At 39.9% G+C, this 23,819-nt stretch overlaps 3 protein-coding genes across 13 annotated transcripts in view; 1 reads left to right on the top strand and 2 right to left on the bottom strand.

Annotated features, from left to right (window-relative positions):
* Positions 1 to 54: 54 nt before the first annotated feature.
* On the bottom strand, positions 55 to 8,865 carry LOC117155671 (uncharacterized protein KIAA0930 homolog). 3 transcript variants are annotated; one of them, XM_033331907.2, is made up of 9 exons: positions 8,351 to 8,865; positions 5,976 to 6,295; positions 4,849 to 5,112; positions 4,670 to 4,769; positions 4,273 to 4,578; positions 3,228 to 3,419; positions 2,318 to 2,878; positions 490 to 639; positions 55 to 237 (listed from the first exon to the last, which is right to left on the bottom strand). In XM_033331907.2, exons 1-9 carry the CDS (start codon positions 8,469 to 8,471, stop codon positions 197 to 199), a joined length of 2,055 nt encoding a protein of 684 aa, XP_033187798.1. In that variant the 5' UTR covers positions 8,472 to 8,865; the 3' UTR covers positions 55 to 196. The 3 variants fall into 3 exon arrangements, with proteins under 3 accessions (XP_033187798.1, XP_033187799.1, XP_076475366.1); XM_033331908.2 differs by lacking the exons at positions 2,318 to 2,878; positions 3,228 to 3,419; XM_076619251.1 differs by lacking the exons at positions 55 to 237; positions 490 to 639; positions 2,318 to 2,878; positions 3,228 to 3,419 and adding an exon at positions 3,429 to 3,752.
* A 130-nt stretch (positions 8,866 to 8,995) lies between these two features.
* fat-spondin (extracellular matrix protein f-spondin) lies at positions 8,996 to 20,610 on the top strand. Of its 3 annotated transcripts, none has more exons than XM_033331904.2 (12): positions 8,996 to 9,134; positions 14,435 to 14,623; positions 15,286 to 15,470; positions 15,706 to 15,897; positions 16,565 to 16,854; positions 17,591 to 17,994; positions 18,460 to 18,631; positions 18,794 to 19,043; positions 19,170 to 19,353; positions 19,794 to 19,957; positions 20,023 to 20,187; positions 20,296 to 20,610. In XM_033331904.2, the coding sequence occupies exons 2-12, from the start codon at positions 14,443 to 14,445 to the stop codon at positions 20,374 to 20,376; spliced, it is 2,268 nt and encodes a 755-aa protein (XP_033187795.1). In that variant the 5' UTR covers positions 8,996 to 9,134; positions 14,435 to 14,442; the 3' UTR covers positions 20,377 to 20,610. The 3 variants fall into 3 exon arrangements, with proteins under 3 accessions (XP_033187795.1, XP_033187792.1, XP_076475364.1); XM_033331901.2 differs by lacking the exon at positions 8,996 to 9,134 and adding an exon at positions 10,723 to 10,882; XM_076619249.1 differs by lacking the exon at positions 8,996 to 9,134 and adding an exon at positions 12,392 to 12,580.
* Positions 20,579 to 23,819, bottom strand: part of Trpgamma (Transient receptor potential cation channel gamma) — a 98,819-nt gene continuing 95,578 nt past the window's right edge. For all 7 annotated transcript variants that reach the window (XM_033331900.2, XM_076619242.1, XM_076619241.1 and 4 more), the window contains one exon: positions 20,579 to 23,337. In XM_033331900.2, coding sequence (XP_033187791.1) covers positions 23,174 to 23,337 — 164 coding nt within the window. In that variant the 3' untranslated portion in view covers positions 20,579 to 23,173. The remainder of the gene's footprint in view (positions 23,338 to 23,819) is intronic.

The following is a 23,819-nucleotide window of genomic DNA, read 5'->3' as shown; positions in this document are numbered from 1 at the left end:
AGCCCTAGACCATCATCCTGTCCATATGGAGATAATAAAATAATAGGCGCGGGATTATAAATAGTATCTCGTTTATTCCTTAATCTATACACTTCGATCTTGTCGGGCCACAGTTCTATCCAAGTGTGTATAAAGTGGGGAGCGAAATGGGAAAAGGAAATTTGTTCGAAATGAAAATGGGACGTCCTTGTGTTGGCTAGAACGTCAGAATAGGTCCTTCTCGATGATCAAGAATATCTGTAAATACACGATAACACGCGTTATTTATTGCGCGGCACTGAAAGCATGTTCCCTGTGAAGGAATGTACTTACTTCCCTCTCTAGTTCACTGATACGCATTGCTAATACTATCTTATTTACATGTGTGAATTATTTGGCCAATGCTATTTTTATGACTGTCTTGGATTTATCAGAAACAAACAATCAAATCCATATTCCTTCCAGGGAATTTCTTTCCTTTATGAGTCTGTCGTATCTTTAATGGCGTACCTTTGGCAATGCTCCACCATGGCAGGGTAATATAAGTAAGAAACGCGTTCAAGGGAACGGATTGGGCCCGTCTGGTCTCTTTCCAGAAATGGAAGGTCTGTGTGAATCCTCGCATCGTCCACAGAGGGTTGTAAGCGCCGTCGTCCAACTCTGTTAACACACAGAGAACGAACCGATTATTGCTAATAACTCTGAATATCGAACTAAGTCAGAGGCTTGACCAACGATTAAGATCCTGGAATGATTCGTGTCGATAAATTATATGAAAGCAATCGCAGGAAATAAATCTGGTTAGACGATCGACAAAAGTGAATTAAGATTAAAGGATCGGATGTGGGTTCGAGGATCGGCTAGCTAATTGCTGTTCAAATTCGTGACGTTGAATGGCTAAAATAATTGTTCGCAAAGGTGAACAGGTGTAGCACGAAAATATGTAGAGGTGTTACAATGATGCACATTAGCTACAGGTGCGCAGAATAAGTAAACACGAAACAGGGATGCACTAGCTTCTTCTTTCTGCGCACAACGTTCGATATTTCATTTTTTTTCTCTTTTCGCATTAATTGCTAATTTGTTAATTTTATTTCTTTGTATTATTCGTTCTTTTCATTTTTGTTTATTTATTTGGTAGATCCTTTTTTGATATTTTGTTCGCGCATTGTTGAAGATGATCGGACGCTGTGAAGCAGAAAGAAAGGGTGAATCGTTGTTGCTACCACACGGACAGTTCGCATTCTACGATTTCTATCTCGACTCTATCGGTGTCAGTGAATGCTTGTCCCTCATCGTGGATGACTATGTTTATACCGGTGGTGAAACTCGCGTAACGAAAACGGCCGCTATTTTTTCACGTTGGTTCGTATTCGTTACCACCCCGATATCTTTAGAGCCGCGAGGTATAAAATTAATCACCCTATAAATTACTGTTAGAAACCACCACCAGCACTAGTGAACACCGTCACGACTGTTCCAACAATAATGGCCGACAATAATAGTCGATTGATCGCACCCCCGTTGCCATTGTTATTTCACCATCCTCATAAACACAGTCATTTGTTGAGCATGGCTGTACAAGTTTACCTTCCTAACTAGGAATGTATGAATGTACAAGAATACGAGTTGAGTACAATGGACAACATGACTGCTTTTTGGTGTCGCACGAGCTGCTCGATGAACGACCGTTATCCTCTGCATATAAAGATTAAATTTCTCTCCAGTGTAAATTGTTAATTCTAGCTTTACAGTTTTCGTCGCGTATCGCTAATCTTCCTGTATAATTGTTTCTAATAACGAGGCTACTCGTATTATTAATTTTTACTGTTAAATCTTTCTCTCCGAGCTTCTTAGTTAACTTCTTAGTGTGCCAATCTTCAACTCAAATCTAATTTCCTACTTAGAAGTAAGAATTTCTGAACAAAGCTACTCCTATTAACTTCTATGCAACTCTCCAGTTCCCCTTCAATCAATCTTTCAATTCTCAACACAAATCTAATTTTCTTGTCTAGGAATAACTATTTCTAAACAAACAAACTGTTATACTAACTTTCTTGTTTTATTACATTTATTAAACGTTATGCAACGTCTTCTTCTAAGGCTTGAAACAGACCTTTGCTTTAGACAAACTTATCAAACGGAACTTAGAGACCTCCAGGGAAACCAAAAAATCATTCCCGCCTATCTATGATATCCACGTATTTCCATAATAATTCGGCTTAATTCGTAAATTGCGCAAAAGAAAGCGGTCGTTCACAGAGCAGACCCGTGTCCTGTACGCGTGGGCGCGTGATCGGGTGTAGAGATGTGTCGGGCAGGGGGAAGAAGAATTTACCCTGTGAGCCGGGGCGGCGCGGGAGCTCGCACCAATAGTAGATAGCTGTGCCGTCTGGTGTGACTCGATGCGGCGGAAGAGGGTTGCCTGCGAAGCTGCCGGACAATGCTCGTCTTCGCCTCCTTCTAGGCAGAGTGGCGCTCTGTCTGTGCGTGGTCAGGTTGCCTCTTGTAATACGGGCGTTCGCGTTTTTATCTCTCATCTGCTCGTCGTTTTTGTTCTTGTTCCGGCCGGTGTAGTATTCTTCGTGATCCGAGCCAGCCGAACGAAGACGCCGGCGACCATCGGTCCGACGTACCCTGACCACTTCGTCGTCGCTGAGTCGTCGATGCTCCTCGTCGTTCTCCAAGTTGTTGATCCGCTCGTGATTAATCTGACCGGTGCTGTATGGCCTTCGTTTGCGGTTATTGTCCTCCTCGTACGGTAGTTCCTCCTTGCCATGCACCAGAATCGCGCCCGCGTCCAGCTTCTGTCTCACGTTGTCGTCAGTCAAACAAGCTGCCGCTGGCACGAGTATCTCGCTACCCACTTCGATATGGTTGTGTTGGTGGTTGCGGAGGCCTGCCACCAGATAATTCGTTTCGACATTGTGTGCGCGCTCGTGTCGCGTTTTCACGATTCTTTCGTCCCTTCGTCTCTATCGTTTTGATTGGTTCTTATATAATGCAGTACACGATATCGAGATTGCTCTGGGATTCGTTGGCTCTATTCGATCGGTTATTGTACGATAGATTGGACGACGTCCAGATTGCTTTGAGATTTGCCGGCTTTATCGTTTTAATTGGTTTTCGTAGATTGGTTGACATCGAGATTGTTTTCAGGTTTATTGGCGTTCGAGTTAGTTCTTTTGGAAGACGAGAAACGCGAGAGACGAAGAACAATCGTTTTGAACACGCAGGAGCACGCTCACCGTGTGTTTCGTGATAGGCCTCCTTGTGATTCGACGAGTTCTCATTTTCGGTACGTTCCCACGAGTTACGTTGCTTTTGCTTGGGACGTTGTTGCCTGCCAGAAAGGAAAGGGGATCTTCGTCGCCTGACTTGAGGACTCCTGTGATTTCCTGGTGAGCCCCGGCCGCCCCAGCTGCTATCCTGTAGGTCGGCTACAAAGGAAAGAGCCGGAAAGGCACGTGACACAGATTAGAGACAATGTATTTCTATATCTTTTCAGTTTGGCTTCTTTTTCGATTCGTTTTTGTTTTCTTTTTTTATCTTTGAATTTTCATTGGCTCTATTTTGTCTGATTTTTTAGCTCAATCGTCCATTTCGCGACAAGCGTACGAAATTCGCGTGTGGTGGTGTTGGTGGTGGTGCTCTACAGCCGTTTCTTCTCGACGAACTCTCACGTATTTTATCTCTGTTCGTTTCTCGGAGATTTTCGAACGATCTTATCTGCGAAATGTACCGAACCACTGCGTCTCGTGGCACTTGGTGGTCTGAAGGAATACAAGAACATGGATCAACTAGGTTCTTTCGAACCGATCTCGAGCTTCACGTTCTCGACAGCAAGAAAAAATAATCACGAAGATGAAAGTGCCTCTGATCATCACGTACGCGATCTTAAACGAACACCTTTCGTATTAATAATCCAAGAATATTCAGAAAAGCGTTCTTGCGTCTCGATCGTAATCATCTAAACTAAAAAAACTAAAAAAAAAAAAGAAAAATCTAAAAAAGGAAAAAAGATCAAATAAAGATTCTTCGAATAATAATCATAGATCGATGTATCATCGAGACCGACTCCTAAGAGGATCAACTAACTATCGAAAGAAAAATATGTGCAGAATACACAGATACGTAACACAACAGCATGCACAGTCGACTCTGAAAGGTGCAGGCACTAGAAAGAACAGGGAGAAGGTAAATATATAAGATTATTATCTTCATCCGCGACTTTCGTCCCGTCTTCCTCGAACTTGGACTAAACACCATGAAAGGATAGCAGTTTGTAGTTACCGTCTCGAACGTCTCCAGCTTCGATTTCGTTCAGTCCATTGGCCATCGAGTCCAGACCCTCGTTCTCTGACCTGGCTTTCGTTGCAGCTGTGTCTGGTTTCGTTCTCCAACCACCCCGGACGAAATTATTCAAATTGGCGCTTGGGTCGGATAGCCTTCGTTGATGTCGATACATAAATAATTCCTCGGCGTCGTCCCAATCAGCGTCCCAGAGGGAATCCGTGGCACAGTAGCCAGGTTCCGAAGTTGGTGTCTCCGCTCCTGAACCCTTTGGCTTCGTCACAGCCATTTCCGCGTGCCCCTTGCCTGAAAACAAGCAACGAAGGTTTTCAGGTTTCCATAGAAAACTAGAAGCGATCGATCGATTTGTCGAAGGGTTTCCTATTGATAATCGTACCACGAGGTCCCTTCATTCGAACGAATTCTATTCGTTGGGAAGCCGCGCCAGAAAACAAGCCAAAGGTCATACGCTGCGCCATTTTGGTACTGAGACTGGACTGAAAGTTAAAATACGATGTTTGTTAAAAATAGCTGATGTAACGAGTTGGTTAACATGACTTTGTTAATGAAACGTACTCTTGCGTCATATACTTTCTTCAAAGCGTCGTATCTGATAGACCCGAGAAAAATGACACCTTGAATGGCGCCCTCCCTGTCGGACGCAACCAATTCCACGCACACCATCTCCCCATCCCTGACTAGAATATCACAGAAAACTTCGTCGAAATTGTCCACCATGAAACATATATGCGGGTACGTCATCTCTTCGAGATCTCCTTTCGCGTCCATTCGCCGCCGACTCGGGCTTGCGTAAACCTTTTGCGAGTGTCTTCGTAATACCTGAAATATTTATTCGTTAAAAAATCGCAAGAAAGTGGAATTAACTCTGCTGATTTTCTATGAGTCAATTTCGCCCTGCTTTCGATACGCAATAACGTTTTAAGAAAAGCTTTGGCATAAAATTGCAATGTGAAATCAAGTAAATTAACAAAGGTTACAGGTAAAATAACAAAGAGAGCACAAATTAGACTGAATACTACTCTGCTCAAGAATCTCGTCAGAATTTCATCAGCAAACTACGGGACAATCTTAGCACCAAGCTTTCGCATTTCTAGATCATTTTTTACAATTCAATGCACGTTTTCTAAACTGACATCAAATCCTTCAGCGATTACCCGGAAGGTGATTCGATAGCACAAGTTTATGAACACGTTCAACGTTCTCATCGGTATACCAGGTAGAAGGTCAACCCTGGCGAGTATCATTTATCATGTCTTCTCTTTTTTCCTGAGATTTTTCACCCATTTGTAAATGGTTCGTTTAAGACGCGTGACGGTCGAAAGAAACATAGCTATACCAAAGACATTGTCATATAAGCAAACAGTATTCATAGATAGTCGCTACCAGATAGTCGTAGCATTTTCTGAGATAACAGTAAAGACATTGTTCTACGAACTCTTTAAGCAGAAGAGTGCATAATTCCTGTATGAATTCTTCTGATATTTAATATTCTATGTTGCTTTTAAATTATCATAGAGTTCTATCAATCTGGGCGCAGCGGAGAAGAAACGGTTCTTATGTAATAACAATTCTACGTAAAGGTTAATGGGGCAGCAAATAAAATATCGTTGCAACGAATAAAGTTCTGCTATATTGTAGTATCCATTTCCTTTTCTAACGCAAGGAACGAAAGAACGACTCACTTGCAATTCCTTGGGACTCGTCCTTGTGCAAATCGCTAACGTTAGCGTGTAGTCGAACTGGTGCACGACTAGGTTCAGGTACACAGTTTCTTCCCAATCGATGTCGGGATCGCCGATTGGTAACTTTTTGCTGTCTTTCCGGAACACGTCCACCTCCGTTTCGAACTTTGGTAAGTATCTCGACGATGTTTTCACGTGTTTTTTGCGCACGAAGAAAAGGAGATCGTCGCCGTCGATCGTATGCTCCGCCTGGAAGAGGAAGTGCCTGACAAACAGGTCCGTCCAGTAGGTTGTACCTTGAAGTATCACGAAACCCGAGTCTGCAGGAATATAAACAGGAAATTATTAAGTCGTCCTAAAAATCTGCACGAAAAATGCAAAGATACAGCAGACTTTACGATTATATCAGTGCAATATATTCCTCTAATTTATTTGCCAATTAATTTCTACTTTTTTTCTTTCACTTAACAAGTTGTTTATGGAAAAACGATTCAGGAAATAACAGGGATATCGAAAATATCATTGTAGTTCGAAAACACGTTCGAATATTTTGAAAATATCTTTCCTTTAGAGATTTGGATTGTTACGTATAATATATGCAATTATCTGTTCGCGGTCGCGGGATCCCATTTGGAATCGTTAACCTACTTGTCGTCTGTAACTCATACTACGCGCCTCAGATTCCACACGCTGCAATATCGTATATTCTGGAATTTAAAGCTTCTTAGCTCAAGGTATTTCTTTCGAACAATTTCAAAATTTTCTCGCTTCTCAAAATCTAAGTAATAACTTGTGTATGAAAAAAAAAAGGTTTTTTAAATTTCCTACAGACCACTCAGGAAAGGATCAATGTTTTTGTAATACGTTGCGAAAATCGTACATCCGATATTATGAAAATTGTTTTAAGTAGAACTGTTCAATTTGATATGAATTATATCCTTCAAAAATAAAAGGTTTAAAATTGTAGAATGATTTAATACTAGCTAAAATAACTAAAATAAAATTAATAGAAATAAATAAAATAACTGTTTAGAATGATTCAACTAGTTAAAGCAGCATTAAAATGAATAAGTTGATTGATTATAAGAATGAAATATATTTAAAAAATGTAATGTACCTCTGGAAACAGAAAGGCGAAAGTTCGTATAAACAAGGGTAGAACTTTAGATTAGCAGCGATAAAACGAGCGATTCGAAGTTATCTATGAAGGTGCAGCGAGATAAAATAATCCTCGATTAAGCAGGAACTAAGAGCGAATGAATCTCGCTAAAGGCAATCGATAATCGATAAGAATGTTCCGCGAGGACTTAATCGCAGCCTCTATTGGCAGCTTGACATCTCACCGATTCCCTATCTGCTTTATTAAAGCTGTACGAGCTTTTATTAAAAACATGGATGAAAGTTGGCCTTTTCCGATCGTCGGCTAAAGCGGAAATAGCTCATGATCCTATATAAATATGTTCATTAACAACATCCTCGTCGATATCGAGTGCCTAGCTATGTACGTTTACACGCCACTTCAAACATCTTTCCTATTCGTAAAATAGAAAATCTAATCATGTTTTGCGACAGGATGTTTGTTATTTTGTGAATCGAGTTATATACGCAGCGTGCATCTAATTGCTCATTGATACCGCGCCACGTCATCTTACATTTATAGAATGAAGTAGTGTATGCAATAATTACTCGTCGTTCCTAGCGTATATCATTCGCACGACTAAATCGTAGCTTGAGATCGTCAACTTCCGATAAACAATAGGCGACGAAAACAAAGAAAGTGTACAAGTGCGAGGATACAAAAGAAACGAATGAAAAGGAAATCGTCGGTCCAAAAATAAATGATTTCAAATGGAAAACAAAGAGAAACTAACAATACTAGACTCTAAAAAGCATTACGTGCATGAACTAAAACGTTGCGAGAATGCTTTGAAGCGCGTCTCGCTGAAAATGCCTTCGACCTCGCAACATCGTAATTAAGAATGCAAACTTATTTAAATTTATTCCTCCGTCCCGCTATAACAACTTAAACGCACCTATATTATCTATTAGACCTAGCAAACTACTCATACGTGCTAAGCGAAAAACGAAATAAAGAATCGAGTCTCCGAAAATAGATTGGAAACATCGCCGATTAGCAACGAAACAGGCAAGCCGTACGCAAAACAGTTTCGCTCGTTTTCCCCTCACACACACTCATCGATCGTGGAATCACCCTCGTCTGGCAGCGTCTGTCAAACAAAGGCACCGATCCCTTCAGGAACACACCCTCGTCGCGTGCATTCACCCGCTTCCCCAACCTTATCGCCCTAAACCTCCCTAAACATCCCTTGAACCGAACGAGTAGTGCTTCAACTTAAATACGAACTCGTACGAACCATCTTTGAGCATCTGCCTGAGCTCCTTGGTCCTCTGGAAGTTGATCTCCTCGAGAAGCTGCTCCAGCATTGTCGGTGGCCTGGTGAGGCCCGACGACGAGCTGCCCGCCAGAGTAGCCATGGTTAGCCCTCGTGGTTCAAGCCGCGATTCCTCTTCGGTCCCAGCTGTCGCCACGATCACACTCGGAAAAGCACCGCGTCGCGACGCGCGCGTTTCGTCGAATCACGGCTGATCGAGGGACTCAGTCACGTACGAGTCGAACGGAAATGTAGAGGTCATCGCGAACCGGCTACGATCGGCATCGCGTCTTTCTTCGTTGTTAGATCCGCGCTTCCTCCGTGTATGTTCTCCAGGATGCCATACTGCCACGCTTTTATCTTTCCTCGAGGAACGAGCGCTAGTAGAGACGATGTTGATTCGCGAGGCGAGCTGCTGCTGTTGCTGCTGCTGCTGCACTACACCTCTACCACACGCTCGAGTTCACGCTTCCACGACAGATGAATAGCCAGCAAACCCGATGACGCGCTCTCGGTTCGCCAGCCGCTCGATAATTCCGCGCATGCGAGCCGCGTTGACGCCTTGCTCGCGCTAGCGACGCGCTGTTTTCAAATAGAGTTTCCTTTTAACTCGACGTGCAGGTGATTCGAAGAGAGAAATGGAGAGGTTTCTATGGTAGAGTGGAAGCTTGGTTATCGAAATGGCCATTGAATTAGACCGTGTATGTTTATGCAAATTGATGGAACTATCGCAATAAGGAGACAACTCGATCTTGCAGTAATTTGGGTAAGCTTACGTAAACTAATTTATAATCAAGCAAAATCAAATCACTTTTTAAAACGTGCTAAATCGAATACATGTATATATAAATTCGTAGTGAACTAACGATCGTAATAATGAACTTTTACACCTTCGAATGTGAAACTTTTCAATGTTCTTTTCCAAACCTATATCTTTTATCTCTTCCGATAAATGTAATCTAAATATTCGAACTGCTATTTCTATCGCTGCAAACGCTCCAATTTTTATTTTTACGTAGCCTGTTACAAAAATGGAACTTACGTAGAAAATTATTTAACGCATTGAATATTATGATTAGCATCCTATTTTGAATATTTTACGTATATTTTTATATCACCCACATTCTGTGCATTTTTGCAATTTTGAATTTCCCTTAAATGCATGAAAATCACGACACATGCTTGCGTGTATAATCAAATTTTTCGGACAATTAGATAACTTTGGTTTCATATGACCGATCATTTGTTTAATATATTTCATAAATAGTAATATCGAAGAAAAACTTTCGAGTAAAAGTGCAATGACTTGTTTCAATTTTTCCTTATTGCTTGCCAATCTTTTCTACGACATATCATCTCCAAATCTTTCGCTTTCATTAATCAGTGTACTGATAATCGATCGTTCTATTAATCAGTGCTCTGATAATCAAGATTCTGGAATTTCTTTTTCTTGATTTATTTCACACGAGGGATGAAACGTTTTGAAGATGTTGAATGAGTGGTTAAAGATTAATTTTAGTTAACTAGAAGAACAAAATATTGATAAATGCAGATGTGGGTGGCTATCTAGTATACGTTATCAGGAAGCTGTTTTTAATAAGATACGACGACCCAAAACTGACCTCATGACTTGAGATAATGCCTGCCGATTAGAGTCCTTCGGTTTAATGCGTCGCGTACGTGATCGTTCGCTGGAGAATAAGATTCGTGTTTTTTGACTTTTCACTCTCGATATATTCAGGTTCTAGAAATGAAAGTGGAGTTTGCAGAAAAGCGATATACGTCTATTTATCTATCGTAGAAAAGACATAAACACGTACCTTATCGATCAAGCAACTATTTGACATAATTATATGTAACAAACAATATTTACGGAAAACATACTCTTTACGTTCTTTGCAGCTTGTCTGAAAAATAACAAATAAATGGAGAAAGATTCATGATCATTTCATAAAAAATTGTCCATAAAAAGCATACCTACAATATGATTTTTGGAGACGCGCCTTACCCATAAATGGGTCAATCAATGTTTGAATAGGAATTACCCTGATCCATATGGAAGATCCTGAACATCTCAAACGTCTCTTAATGTCTGTATTATCGAAATTTATTTAGTAATTTATTTTCATTTTGTCCTTTTTCATTTACCCAATTAAAAAATATTCAAACCGAAAGTTACGAAATTATTTTAATGAATAAAAAGTTAAGAAAAGTTAGGAAAACAAATAAAAGCGATGGTTGATTTACACAGAATTCACATGAGAAAAGTCGAACGCGCGGGCGAGCTTCCGCAGTTGATATTTTTCGAATCGTCGCTGCTAACTTTCCTGGCCCGCGATACCGGCTGTCCGGTTCGTCATCTCGTTTAGTCGTGTCCGATCGTTCTCCCGTTTTACTTAACATCTCGGCTGCTCTGCTGTACGCGTTACAGTTTCGGCTTCTTTCTGTCTGTCCGCTGAAAAAATATTGCGTGATCGTGTCAGAAAATCACCAACATGTGCAGTGGTATAGCAGGTATGTTGCTTCACGCTTTCTTTTTATTTTCATCAGCGATATTCGTCGTAAAGTGATATTTTTTATTCCAACGATTTCTATTAACTCCAAGCATCTCTTTTTCACTCGTTCTCATTTATAATTATTAATTTTCATAGTTTTTGCTAATTATTAGAAAATCCGTTGATCGCAAAAGAGCGAGGAAGCTGCGAGCAACTTCGTTACGAAACGTCCGCTACATATACGTCGATTTTTATCCGAACATCGTTAAGTAATCGTCTCTCGGTGAAATGTAAACCACTTCGAATTTTGCCGTAAGCGAAACACCCCGAAGCGGAATCGCGAGCGCGCGTGAAAGGGCGAGCCTCATAAAAGAAGTTGCGTCTCGTTCTGTTCCGACATTTCGATCGTTCTAATTTCATTCGACGTACTGAGTTCGTCGGTCCTAACCTTACGCGGTGTTCCGTATTTTCGTGAAGCTGTGTAATCAAGTTTCAGAAGGACTAGTTTCATTGTGCTCGAAATTTCTCTGGAGTCTCGGGTAAATTGGCTGAGAGAAATCCTTGGGTCTAGTCCCATAATTCAATCGTTCGACGTGATTGTTGATCGATATAGAAGTTCATTTCAATGATAACTAGACTGTATTTGTGAGATAGTTAAATGTGCAACGTAAGATACAAGGATTTGATAATATTCCATAAACAATTTCAAGAAACGTTTCTTATTTTTCAAGTAAAATATTCTAATCAGACTGCAGATATTTGCTCAAAGTTATACTTTTATGAATATAATTGAAAATATTAAATCCAAGTAGACAATTGTTTCGTTTATTAAATATTATAACGAGTACTATATTTTCCTCGATATTCTGTGCGTTTTGCACCATTAAATTTCCCATAAATGCATGAAATTATTAAACATACGTAAAATTCGGTCGACCGATTTTAATGGATTTCGAGATCACTTAAATAGATGAAACAAATCCGCGCTTGTGTTTCGTTTGTTTAGTTATGTCCATGCAAATTTTATATACAATTCACTTTCTAAAATCTTGTCTTGTATGGATTTTACCGTTCTCTTCTTTTCATATTTACGTAAAATAATTGTATTATTCTACAGGACTCTTGATTAACATAACTCCCTCACTTCCTGTTCCAATGATAATTTGATAATTTACATTTGGATATCTAACATCTCGTATAGTTCTTTCATTTTTCATTTACTGCATACAATTTTTTAATATTCGCATAAGACGACAACTGTTACATAATCAGCTACTTATCTTCCTTCGGTTGCTATATTTGCCGTATGAAGACAGTCAAGTAATTTACAAATACGAGCTGCTTGCGTAATCGTCAATTTCGTTTTCGATAACTAAGTAGTTCCAAGTATATTAAATAGTTCAAGATCATTTTACTAATTTCCAGAGGTTCCAAAAATCGTCGTTTCACGTACATTACGTGACTTCACCACGATTATTATTTTTAATTGCACATGGACGTCGTGAGTCACGACGAAATCAGTCAGGGGCGTTGAGCTCGCGGTGGTGAACTACAGTTCGTCGCCGTTAGACGCGGATCATTTTCTTTTCACGACTCGTACGACAGTGTGTAACGTGTGATATCAGCGGTCCTGGAATCTATTATTAATTTTTATCGTGCTTTTGGAGGTGTGCAAAAATTTTCGATATAAAAAGAATTAAAAAGATCGAACGATAAGGTATGGATCGATTAAACGTAAATTTTTATAGGATCTCTACATCATTGATATCATCCATAGTATTGTACATTTTGGTTTCCATAATTTCAAAAAATGCTATTTACTTTTTAAGTGAAGAATATTAACATAGATGTTGACAAGGACAGAACGAGGCATAAATTGTTCTAACTCGTTCTAACTGCCAATTACCTCAGCTTGAAGACTGACTATCGCTGCATTCTTTTTCTTCTCTGTAATATCAATTACTTATTACGATTTAATAATATACACTGCACTGTTCATCATTATTTCGTCGCTTTTGGTTGATTAACAATGACGATATTTGAATTTGAGCAAATGTCGCACTACGCAATTTTAATCGAATTTTACGAGTAATTTTAGGACTTGCGTTGCACCTATATTTATCGTTACATTTTATACGTTAACCGCTGTAGACATAATTATATAGAATAAAATAATTCCGCCCCAATCCATACGTATATCCATAATGAAGATAAATCTTGTCAGAAATCAATAAGTATGTAAATAATTTTGAACTGTAGTGTACATTGAAAGTTTCTTCGTTGCCCAGCACTTGCATTAAAATTTTTACGTTTAGTTCTTCATCAACTTTTACTTTCCACACTTGATCTCTTCCTCCATTCTGTAACTCGTTTGGCAACCTCTCTGTGAATGAAAGTATTTGAAGATCGATGTTCTAAAATCTACAAGGTGGAACTCGCCCCGAAACGGAGACACGCGACGGTTTTCGCGCGTCCAACGCGTGTCCCTGTTTCTGCGATCCACAGCAAGTCCAGCGTTCTAGAAACCTACACCTACATGTTGAGAGTGGTGATCTCGAGAGCCGGTTCGAACTCCCGACCCACTTCCCGGACACGCTGGCGCGTAATCCGATGCATCTTTAGATTCTCTAGTCCTCTGCTCGATCATTAACCGCCCGCTCATTGTGTTCGCTTCGATCTCTTCAGCATACGCGTGTCATTTCTCTTTTTAAACCGTTTATCGTCTGAACTTCTTTTACGCTAATTACAGCAGAACGATACCGTTACCGTAAACGCTACGGTTCATCTGTAATATCTTGAAACTAATTGCTCGGGGGCGCTCACAGATATTTGCATATTTACTTACATTTTAGCGGCGGTACTTATCGTTAGTTTATTATAATTGGTATTGAGTTTACCATCGCATAATCGTATGATGCGGGCACTGTAATTAAAATTCTTATTTTAAACACGCGCGTATCTTCCATGCGGGATTCCTCTATCTCTCTGTCGTTTAGAATCTGCACAGGTGATTACCCGAGCGTGCGTTCGTTTTCTAACGACTGCTGCGTTTTCAATGGAAGGTTTCTGTAACCTGTCGATACAAAAGAGAGGCACCAACCTGTTTGTGATTGTGTTATGACACGTGTTCTGGAGAATGCACCTACACTGTGCTATTGTGATAAACAGTTTGTGCATGTTTATGTAAATCGATTTTCTTTTATCAGTGTGGTTACAAAAATAAAACGCAGATTTCTTTCATACTTTTAATATTCTAAAGAACGCTTTACTTTGAATATTTTGGGTATTTTTCATCGCGCGTATTTGGTATATCCTTAGACATCTAACTCGTTACTATCTTCAAATTTTGTATATTTCATATTAGACAAGATTTGATATAGTTGTAAACGATACGAGTTTCAATGACCTATCTATTTTATTTACACATTTTATTAATATACCTCACCAGTCTCTATGTGAACAACAATTACCAGATGACCGATACCGGAAGTTATCGAGTCAGCATGACTACTTGGCCAGCGTGAGAATTTGTATTTGACACAATCGATCTGAAACGCATCCATCATTTCAGACTGCACGATGTTGTTCCTGACCGTGACAACGTGTCTGGCGATGGCGGTACAGGCCGGATGTCCTATGCGACCGACCGCGGAACAAACTTCCGCTCCGAGGACTACGGGCGACGGTGGCTATAGGATACTCGTTAGCGGGAAGGCCGACAAATATATTCCCAACGCTGTTTACACGATCAGTTTGCAAGGTAACGACGTTTACCCCGTGTTTATTGGCTTCCCTTTCGAAGATCGCGATATTTACAACGTGCAACCATATAATTTAACCTGCTCGACCACCAAGGTTCTTGTTTAACCATCTACACATTCCAGAAAGTAAATAATCTTCTAGAGTTGGGTCCACACTAACCAGAAATGTTTATGAACTGTTCTATGAGTCGTACACGAGCTGCCTGGAGATTGAACAGAAGCATATAGCCTCGTATTATAGTAGTAACTGCACAGTAATGCGTAGATCGTCGATCTCCATGAATCGAGTTCGTTGTGTCATCCACGATCATATCTAACTCTGTCTTTTACCAATCTCGAAATATCCAGCACCACTCATCCATCCTACAATGTTTACACCGAAAGGTGTGAACAGCTGAGCTGTGGATCTGCCATGAATGAACGCTTGGAAGGCGCGTGCTCAGCAACAAAGATATTCACGAGATATTCACAAACGCTTTATGATCAAACGATCGTTCCCTGCTTGTAATAAACTCATGAACAGTTCTTGAAGTCTATAAGAATATTTGAGTAAAGTTTCCGGTCAAATAGATATTCCGTCTGGCCGGAATAGCGTTTATCGTTCTCCAACGAATTCGCCGCACGTTTAACGTTTCTCTCTAAAAATTCGAATCGTTTTCAGGATCACAAACGCACGAGAGACTGCAACAGTTCACGCGTTTCACGCTCTCGGTGAATTCTCAACACGCTCCAAATAATCTTAACGCTCGAGTAGGATACTTTCAACTGTTTTCCGATTCTTTGACCACGTTCAATGAAGACTGCGTCAACACCATCTCGGAAGCTTCCGATTATCCCAAAACGGAGGTGAATTAGCCTTTATACAGCCTTTATACCTATGCGTACATATGAATTAGCTTCCTTTTTTTAAACGTCTGGTACCTAGCCTTATGTTGGTGAAAATGTACAGAGATAGATAACAAATAAATTTCTGGTTGGCTACTAGCCAACGATCGGTGATGTTTGATTCCACCGCGTTATCGTGGCCAGAGTCCGCGAGCTTCCGCAACGAGACAGTTTAAACGTTGTTACCTTGGCACAGATCCAAGTGATGTGGAAGGCACCGCCGTCAGGATCAGGATGCGTTATCTTTACAGCTATGGTGCTGGAGAATAGCGTGCGATGGTACGCCGAGGACGTTGGCTTAACCAAGACCTTCTGCGAAATGGAGGCAGCTGAGAGCGCGACCTTCAATGTGGACAAGTGCTGCGCCTGCGACGAGGCAAAATACTCGGTGAGTGAGCTGGGCGAATATCTGGCAAAGGCGGTTCGAAACTGAAATTTTGTTTTGATTTGAATAATTGCGAGAATTTAACCCTGTTATGTCCTTTGGATAATTTTTTATCCTTTTTTAAATTTTGCAATCAGTGTCAGTTACAAATTCTAAAGTAACACGTTATGTTGACGACTGCCAAGATTCCTTTGTTCAAATTTGGAGCTAATATTCAAAAGCTTAAATTTGACATTCAAAGACATCGAAAGTTTGCTTATTTTTTAATTGAAAAAGTGAGAATATTTAGGACCGTAACAGAGCTTAATTAAAGATTAAATTCGACCGATGCAAGAAAAGTTTCATAAGATGTCAAGCATCGAATTTCATAAAATTGTATTCAGTATACTGTATGATAGTTAACAATGTGTGATATAGTCAGCACGTATCTCGTCATAAAGATAAATTTCGCTTTCTGTAAACACGTTTAAACGCGATAAGAAAAGAAAGAAACTTAATGGTACGTTAAACTGTCATCGTGAGAAATTGTGCTGTAAATCACTTGGCGCCGATCTCACGGAGGTCGGTCGATATTTATAGCATAGACAATTTCGTAAAAATCGATGCAGAATACTTCGTAAAGGCTTGAAAGCTAGATAGCTTCTCAGCAATTTCTACCTTCGCGTTTCAGTTGACAATGGAAGGACTCTGGTCAAACGTGACTCATCCAAAAGACTTTCCATTTTCTATTTGGTTGACCCACTTCAGTGACCTAATCGGCGCTTCTCACGTGCCGACATTTTCCTTCTGGGGTAAGGACCACATCGCAACTGATGGCTTCCGGCAATTAGCTGAGTGGGGATCCGCGTCAGGAGTAGAATCTGAGCTCAGGGCTCAGACCGGAAATAAATTAAAAACGCTCATCAAAGCTGCTGGATTGTGGTACCCGAACGTAAACAGCAATACTACCAGCAGTTTCAAGTAATTATTTATATTTTTTGGCTGTTATTGTTGGCACGGTATCTTCGTGTTCTGTAACAATTTCTGTGAAAAGAAAGGTGAAAAAAATGGAAAAACTTTTCTTCAACAGTTATTACTATACTACCTGGATTAATTGGATAATTGAGCAGCTCGTAACGAAAATGATCCATGCCAGATTTTTTCACTTCTTGACCTACGATATGTTGAAATCAGTATTATTAATGTTCTACAACTGTATGTTTTTACTAAACATAATTACTCTACGACGTAATTATAAATACATTTACAGCAATTGTGTGACATAATGAATATTTTCTGAAGATATAATGAATATAAAAATGCTATATAGTATTCGTTTGCCTAGTTGTAGAAAGAGAAACATCAACAAAGGTTGTTTTAAATATAGGTCAAGGAATTAAAAGATGATCTTGATAAGCACTCATTAAATATAAACAAGAAACATCAGGATAAAAATGATAACAAAAATACGCTTACTATTTTCCTTCCTTGTGCTCTTCATATAGAATATCCAACTATGTAAATACTAAAATATGACAATTTCAGAATTGACACGAAGAAGGTGGTTGCAATACTAGCAAAACGTTGAAATAATATTTTTATTGGACACGGTCATGTTGAATACAAATAGTAATAACTGCAGAAAGCTGGGCCGTGAAGACCTTGATGTTCAAAAACATTTTCTAATTAATCTTATTTCTATTTCTCATTATTCTAGAGTGGATAGGCTACATCCCATGATATCTGCAGCTTCCATGTTTGGCCCTTCTCCAGATTGGGTCGTCGGTGTTAGTAAACTAAATCTCTGCAGAAAGGACTGTACCTGGACCAAAAGCGAGATAATCGATTTATACCCGTGGGACGCTGGCACTGACAATGGAATCTCCTACATGTCGCCCAATTCTGAAACAAAGCCGCGCGAGAAGATGAAACCAATCACCACTCTGTACCCTGAAGATCCCAGATCACCGTTTTACGACCCAACTGGAAGGCCCATGCAGCCATTAGCCAGGTTGTATTTGAACAGAGAGAAAATTATTCCGCGGGGTTGCGACGAGGAAATTCTTCAGCAACAAGTCACGCAGCTCGAAGTAGCTGAGAACACCGAGGATACTTCTAGACGTAGGCGACATTCGATGTCCTCTTATTTAATTCTAGTGTAATCGTTTTGCTAGAAGAGTGATATATTTAAGAAAAATTGTTAATTTAGAAATATTGACAATTAACGCTAAATGTGAATTATTTTTTAGAATATAGAGAATGTTACTATGTCAACTAACGAAATTATGCTATTTAATAAAAAAATGCTAGAATTCGGAGACTGTCTTAATCCTTCGTTCGAGAATAAGCAATATACATAAACGATGCTATATTAGGGATAAAGTGCCTCAAAGCGTAAAGATTATTGTTTAAATTGTAAAAGCAATAAAATTTGTTCGTCGCTAAATGATCGAGTTATTAATAATTTTCTTTCTAACTCAAATTAATTTCGTGAGAAATTTACTCTTCCTAATTAAGTCACTCTTCTAACAAACCATACTTACTTACGCCTTTTAACATTTAACGTAATTTTCTTATTATTTTCAGCCGAATGTCAGACTACAGAGTACACAGCTTGGTCAAGCTGCTCGGTGACTTGCGGCAAAGGACTGAGAATGCGTACCAGGTCGTATCTAATGCCTGAAAAAGCAGCAATGTTCAAGTGCAACAGGCAATTAGTTTCAAAGGAAATGTGTGTCTCATCGATCCCGGAATGCCCGTAAGTATATGGAAAACATATTGGAAACTCTATATGCTTTAAACAAACAATGAAATTACTGCTAGTAAACATTTCCTCGATCGTTTTGCGCAATGATATTAGTCAATTAAATTATAAATTGTACGCGTCTCTTTTATAAATTTATTATTTCACTGACTTCAGTGGAGAGGAGGAGACAGACGATACTGATTTGCTGCCGGTTCTTAATAATCCTTTTTGCGAGACAACTGATTGGGGTTCCTGGTCCGAGTGCTCCTCTACGTGTGGTCCGGGACTAAGGATGAGAACAAGACGATTCCAGAATAGCATGGGTCGTAAACGATGTCCTCACGTTTCCATTGTCGAGAAAGAAAAATGTATGGAAGCGGCGTGCGTGCCTGGCTTAGAGGAACAGATCGATCCTACGTGCAAGGTATGCTATCTGCGCCCTGGTTGTAAAGATTTAGTCCCTTTAGCGCTTCCTGTAGCGTGTCTTGAGCGCTGAATTCAAACGTTGAATCATGGTTAGTTCGCGTGTAAGATGTAACATTTGTTTCAGGTGACTGAGTGGTCCGATTGGTCTCCGTGTAGCGCTTCTTGCGGAAAGGGGGTAAAATTGAGAACCAGACTGTTGATGGTAGACCCGTCACAGCAGCAACATTGCTCCTCTAAATTGGAATTGCTGCAGCAACGTCCGTGTTTGGAGCAGGCTGACTGTACTTTCGACATGGCGACTGCAAAAGGTAAAATTTTAGAAGAATTCGAAAGCGGCGTGTAAATCGGATGCAGTATTTTACTCTCCTTAATTCAAGTGTCCTATCTATCATTTTGATGTATCCGAGCAAACTGAAAGTTTATTGTTCTTTGCGTCTTCGTTTTTCATTGCCTAATTTAGAATATTTTAATAATTATTTCGCAGTTTGTATAATACAACTTCACCTAAAAAGTAAACAAAGTACAGGGAAAATAAAATATTTCAGTACATATCGACAAACGAAAAAGTTATTAAATAGGATATTTTAACTAGAGATTGTAGTTCGAATAATTTCGCAAGATTCGTTTTCCAAATATTTTTGAATGGAATTTATACATTAAGAGTTAGCTGCGTTCTATCTAAAATTTCATTTCAATAGGAGCAGTTTGGACGAATGGAATTTTACATTGGTTTACTATTGTGTTTCAGTGGTCTGTATGGAACAAGCTGATCCTGGACCCTGCAGGGGTTACTTCCAGAGGTGGGCGTTCGTTCCTCAGAAACTGATGTGCGTACCCTTTGGCTATGGAGGTTGTCGTGGTAACAGGAACAACTTCTTGACTGCTGAAGAGTGCAACAATACCTGTCGCATTGTGAGTATTTTTATTAGTTCGTTGTGAACGATTCTTAACAAAGTGAAATCTTCATTTAATTCCAGGTACGAGACATTCTTAGCGGGCAGCCTGTAAGCGAAGCTGACGCTAGAAATGGTCTGATACCTCGCGCAGAACCTGTCGATTGTCGTGTGAGCAAGTGGTCACCTTGGTCACCTTGTAGCGTCACGTGTGGTACAGGTCGCGTTACCAGTTATCGTACAATCCTGGTGAGTCGGATAAACTTTGAATAAAATGATAATATTTACTTCTATTATTACTAACTATTATCATCGTATTGTAATTAGTAATTACTAATTGATATTTGGAATTTCCAGCAAGAGCCGCAAAACGGAGGAAATCCTTGTCCCAAGAAGCTTCAGCGGCGATTCAGATGCCAGCTAGCACCATGCGAGTAACACTTTGAAGAAATTCGATCTTTAATCAACTGGCACGACGAATAAAAGGTGAAATATACATCTGGGACTTCATACAAAAAAAGTTGTTGGTTTTATATAAAAAATTTTGTAAAGAAGTATTGCTTCTCTGAAATTATGAATTCTGGTGACAGATCATAACATTAGTTTGTATATGATATGACAGGTATGAAAGAAACCGATGTATCAGAATAAATGGTATTTTATTAATGGTCACTCGTGATCTCCCTATTCTCAGTTTGAGTTACTCAAATACGCTGGGCTATGATCGCAAACGAACGTAATCGAAAAATGGACCTCCCGCATTGCGTTCAAATATGTTTGTCTCTTCGTTTAACAAACAGCGCCAAACGAAACATTCGCAACCGAAAGAGTTTTATACGTTCGATGGGAAACTCATGCGCGTCCAGAGTAGGCCATGTCGCAAAAACGAGCACATAAGCTTTTTTCAATATTAATTTCAATTAGTTTCGATAATAATCGTTTATCCGTTAAACATATCTTTCTTTTTCTTCAACATCGATATACAATAATTCGAATCGTACCCTGACAGTTATAGAAACTCGTATATCTTTACGAAACTCTTATAATTTTTGTAAATATTTTTAATCAAGCCTCAACAAATATTTACGAAACGATAACGCTGCAAAATGGCTAATCTCGAGGTCTCCTATACTTCTGCACTCTTGCCCCCGATCTAACAGATCGCGTATTCTCTATAAAATATCTGACTTCTGATGATGAATGCTGTGCTATCGGAAACGATATTAATTTCGATCGTTAAAAAATTCCGCTAAATTCTATGATTCGTCTTCGAGTTACGATCTATTGTTTCAACCGGCTTAGGTCGTTAATAAAACGTTGGTTCCGTTTTGCGTGTACTCTCGTTCCACTGTATGCTTCTTTCTCACCTTGCTTCGCGTTTCTATTTTTCTCCTTCTTCCTTTTCTTTTCTTTTTTTTTTTTGTTTGTTTCTTTACAATGATAACCGCTTCACAAGATAACACTCACTACGACGTTTGCCAAGTGGACATCTAACTTTACATTTACAATAATAATCTCATAAATAATACACGTAGGCGGTATAGTAATTACGTACGGTCTGTCAGGCTCGCGAACTCAAATAGGATACGAAGACGATGGAAATTCGAATGGATCCTTTGGATAACGAGATTCTCTTCCGCGTTCCTGACACCGGGTTCACATTAATTACAGTTATTATCATACGTACACGTAATATCTAGGAAGTAGTACGGATCTTAATCTGTTTTAGGCCTCTACTCGACTACGCTACGGCTCGTTCTGTTTTGGTCGTGACACATTTATCTCGTCCTCCCTGCTTCGTAAACCGCTAATAAAGGAAAAAGGATTACCGCGGACGCAGCAAATCGTCTTTGCTAGGATACGCTTCCCTTTTGTCAATGGGAAGAAAAGAAATCGTCGTGTTCGAAGTTTTTCGATTCGTGCAATTCGGCCGTCCGTTTTATCGCTGTCAGCAGATTCTACAATAGTTGTTAGAAATTCCGGAAACGAATATCGACCGGGAGAAACGTATCCTAAATTTCGATCACTTCCTTCCTTTCCCCTATGATAATCGCTTCTTCGTCAGAATAAAAGAGTAAGATAAAAAGAAAAAAATATACTATACGTTTGAGTACGGATCATTGACTAGAGTTCGTTGAATGATAAAATAAAGCAGTAATAGATGACTAGTTGAATTAAAAAATGGGAGAAGATTGTAAAAGAGCACCGATCTTCAGCAGACCAGCTTCCTGAAGCGGCATGCATAAATTCGACATGTTCGCCAGTCCATTAACGTGAACGACGATAACGATTCTTCCAGTTTTTCCGAGTTAATTATAATCGTCCGTAAAATGTTAACGCAACTACCGATCGTCGCAATCCTCTTCTTTCGTATGAGATCGTCCGACTAGTGCTGACTAGGTTAGTTATCGTCGACCCACTTGCCCCTTCCGTTCTGGCAGTAGTAGCAATAGTAATAACAGTATAGTAATAGTAGGTCGTTAGACGATACGGAACGGATCGAAATCGTCTCCGTGGAAGTATCATCTGTTCCGATCGTCGTTCTCACGGTATAAAATCATCGCTGATAATGTTTACGCACGGACGACAATGAGATTAACTCCGATGGCGTGAGCACGTGAAAATGATAAGTTACGTCGGTATGATCATTAGGAACGCGATATAGATCGACGCGACCGACGCGAGGAAACTTGGACAATTTTAATGAAAATCTTCGCGATGTTTTTTCGGGGAAACATTTTTTCTCTGAAGGATAAACGCTGCGCGTTTTCGGTCTGTAACGTGTTCAGAAACTTTGTTTCTCAGAGCGACATAAAGCGCCGCGAAAGTTAATCTTCCCCGGAAACGAGAAAGTTGGCGCGTTAGGTGAAAGACGCTCGTATTAAAGTTATAGTTAGGCTCTCTCCCATTCTCTTCTTCTCCCACGAAACATCGAAGTAAAGGGGGCCGTTATGGGTCGACGAGTTGGCGTTGCTCGAGATTCACGGGCGACGTCGCTTATTAAATAATACATGTACATATATATCTATATAGTTTCTTTTGTCTCGGCGAAATGCGTCGTCGCCAAAAAGGCATCATTGTGCGTGTGCCGACGACCACGCGATCTTACGCGATCCTCTTTCGCGATCGATGTCGTCGTTCCAGCCTTTGCTGGTCAGTAGAAATGCAACTCGTCTACGCGCAAATATCGATTGCAGTACGTGATGCGTTGCTGCGGAGAGATCGTTGAATCTTCTCAGAGCCATCCTCCGGATACATCGTGACCGGATATCGGCTCGATACCCGGAAGCCGCTGTAGCTGCGTCGCTGATCCGTTCCTTTTCATGGTCGCTGGGAGAGAACTGCTCGCGACCACGCTCTCCTCCGTCGTTGATGGTGTCAGCGGAGCAGCCGGAACCACTTCGCAACACAAACAAACAACATCTTCTAGCTGTTGCTAGAATTCACTTATGCTCGTGTCTGTGCAAATATACTCTAGCATCGTCTTATCGTTTTAATAGCTTACCAGATATACGTAAAAATCTGAATTGTTTCGACTTTGTTCCATTTGAAGATTATTGGAAGTCAAAGTATCAAAGTAAAAGGAGTTACTGAAGGTTACTTAACCTTCGTCGATTGTACTGGTTCTCAGTCGATCGTAATATATAGATATTTCATGTTTGCTACAGTTTAAGATAAAGAATTGCATGTAAATTTAAATGTAGAGGTAAAAATTTTCTTTCCTCGATTAGGATCTTTTAAAAATATTCCGTAGATTTACTTTTTCATAAAATAATATACGATAATGTTGCAGCGTTGAACAAAAGTGAAAAGACATTCAATGCCAATTTTCGATACTTTTCAAAGTGACAGATTTCTGAAAAAAGACTACAGCGATCCAG

This window comes from Bombus vancouverensis, chromosome 6 (genome assembly GCF_051014615.1).
Source record: "Bombus vancouverensis nearcticus chromosome 6, iyBomVanc1_principal, whole genome shotgun sequence".
NCBI lineage: Eukaryota > Metazoa > Arthropoda > Insecta > Hymenoptera > Apidae > Bombus > Bombus vancouverensis.
The sequence above is the reverse complement of the archived record's forward strand: the minus strand, read 5'-3'. Positions and strand labels throughout refer to the sequence as shown.

Bases quoted from the DNA above. Each gene is read 5' to 3' on its own strand.
- LOC117155671 (XM_033331907.2), bottom strand. From the start codon at position 8,471: ATGGCTACTCTGGCGGGCAGCTCGTCGTCGGGCCTCACCAGGCCACCG. The intron at 6,296-8,350 runs GTTCGTACGAGT...ATATTCCTGCAG, and splicing joins CAGGCAGATGCTCAAAGATG to ACTCGGGTTTCGTGATACTT. The intron at 640-2,317 runs GTAAATTCTTCT...GTGTGTTAACAG, and splicing joins GCGCCGCCCCGGCTCACAGG to AGTTGGACGACGGCGCTTAC.
- fat-spondin (XM_033331901.2), top strand. The intron at 16,855-17,590 runs GTAATTATTTAT...TCATTATTCTAG, and splicing joins AATACTACCAGCAGTTTCAA to AGTGGATAGGCTACATCCCA. The intron at 18,632-18,793 runs GTAAGTATATGG...CACTGACTTCAG, and splicing joins TCATCGATCCCGGAATGCCC to TGGAGAGGAGGAGACAGACG.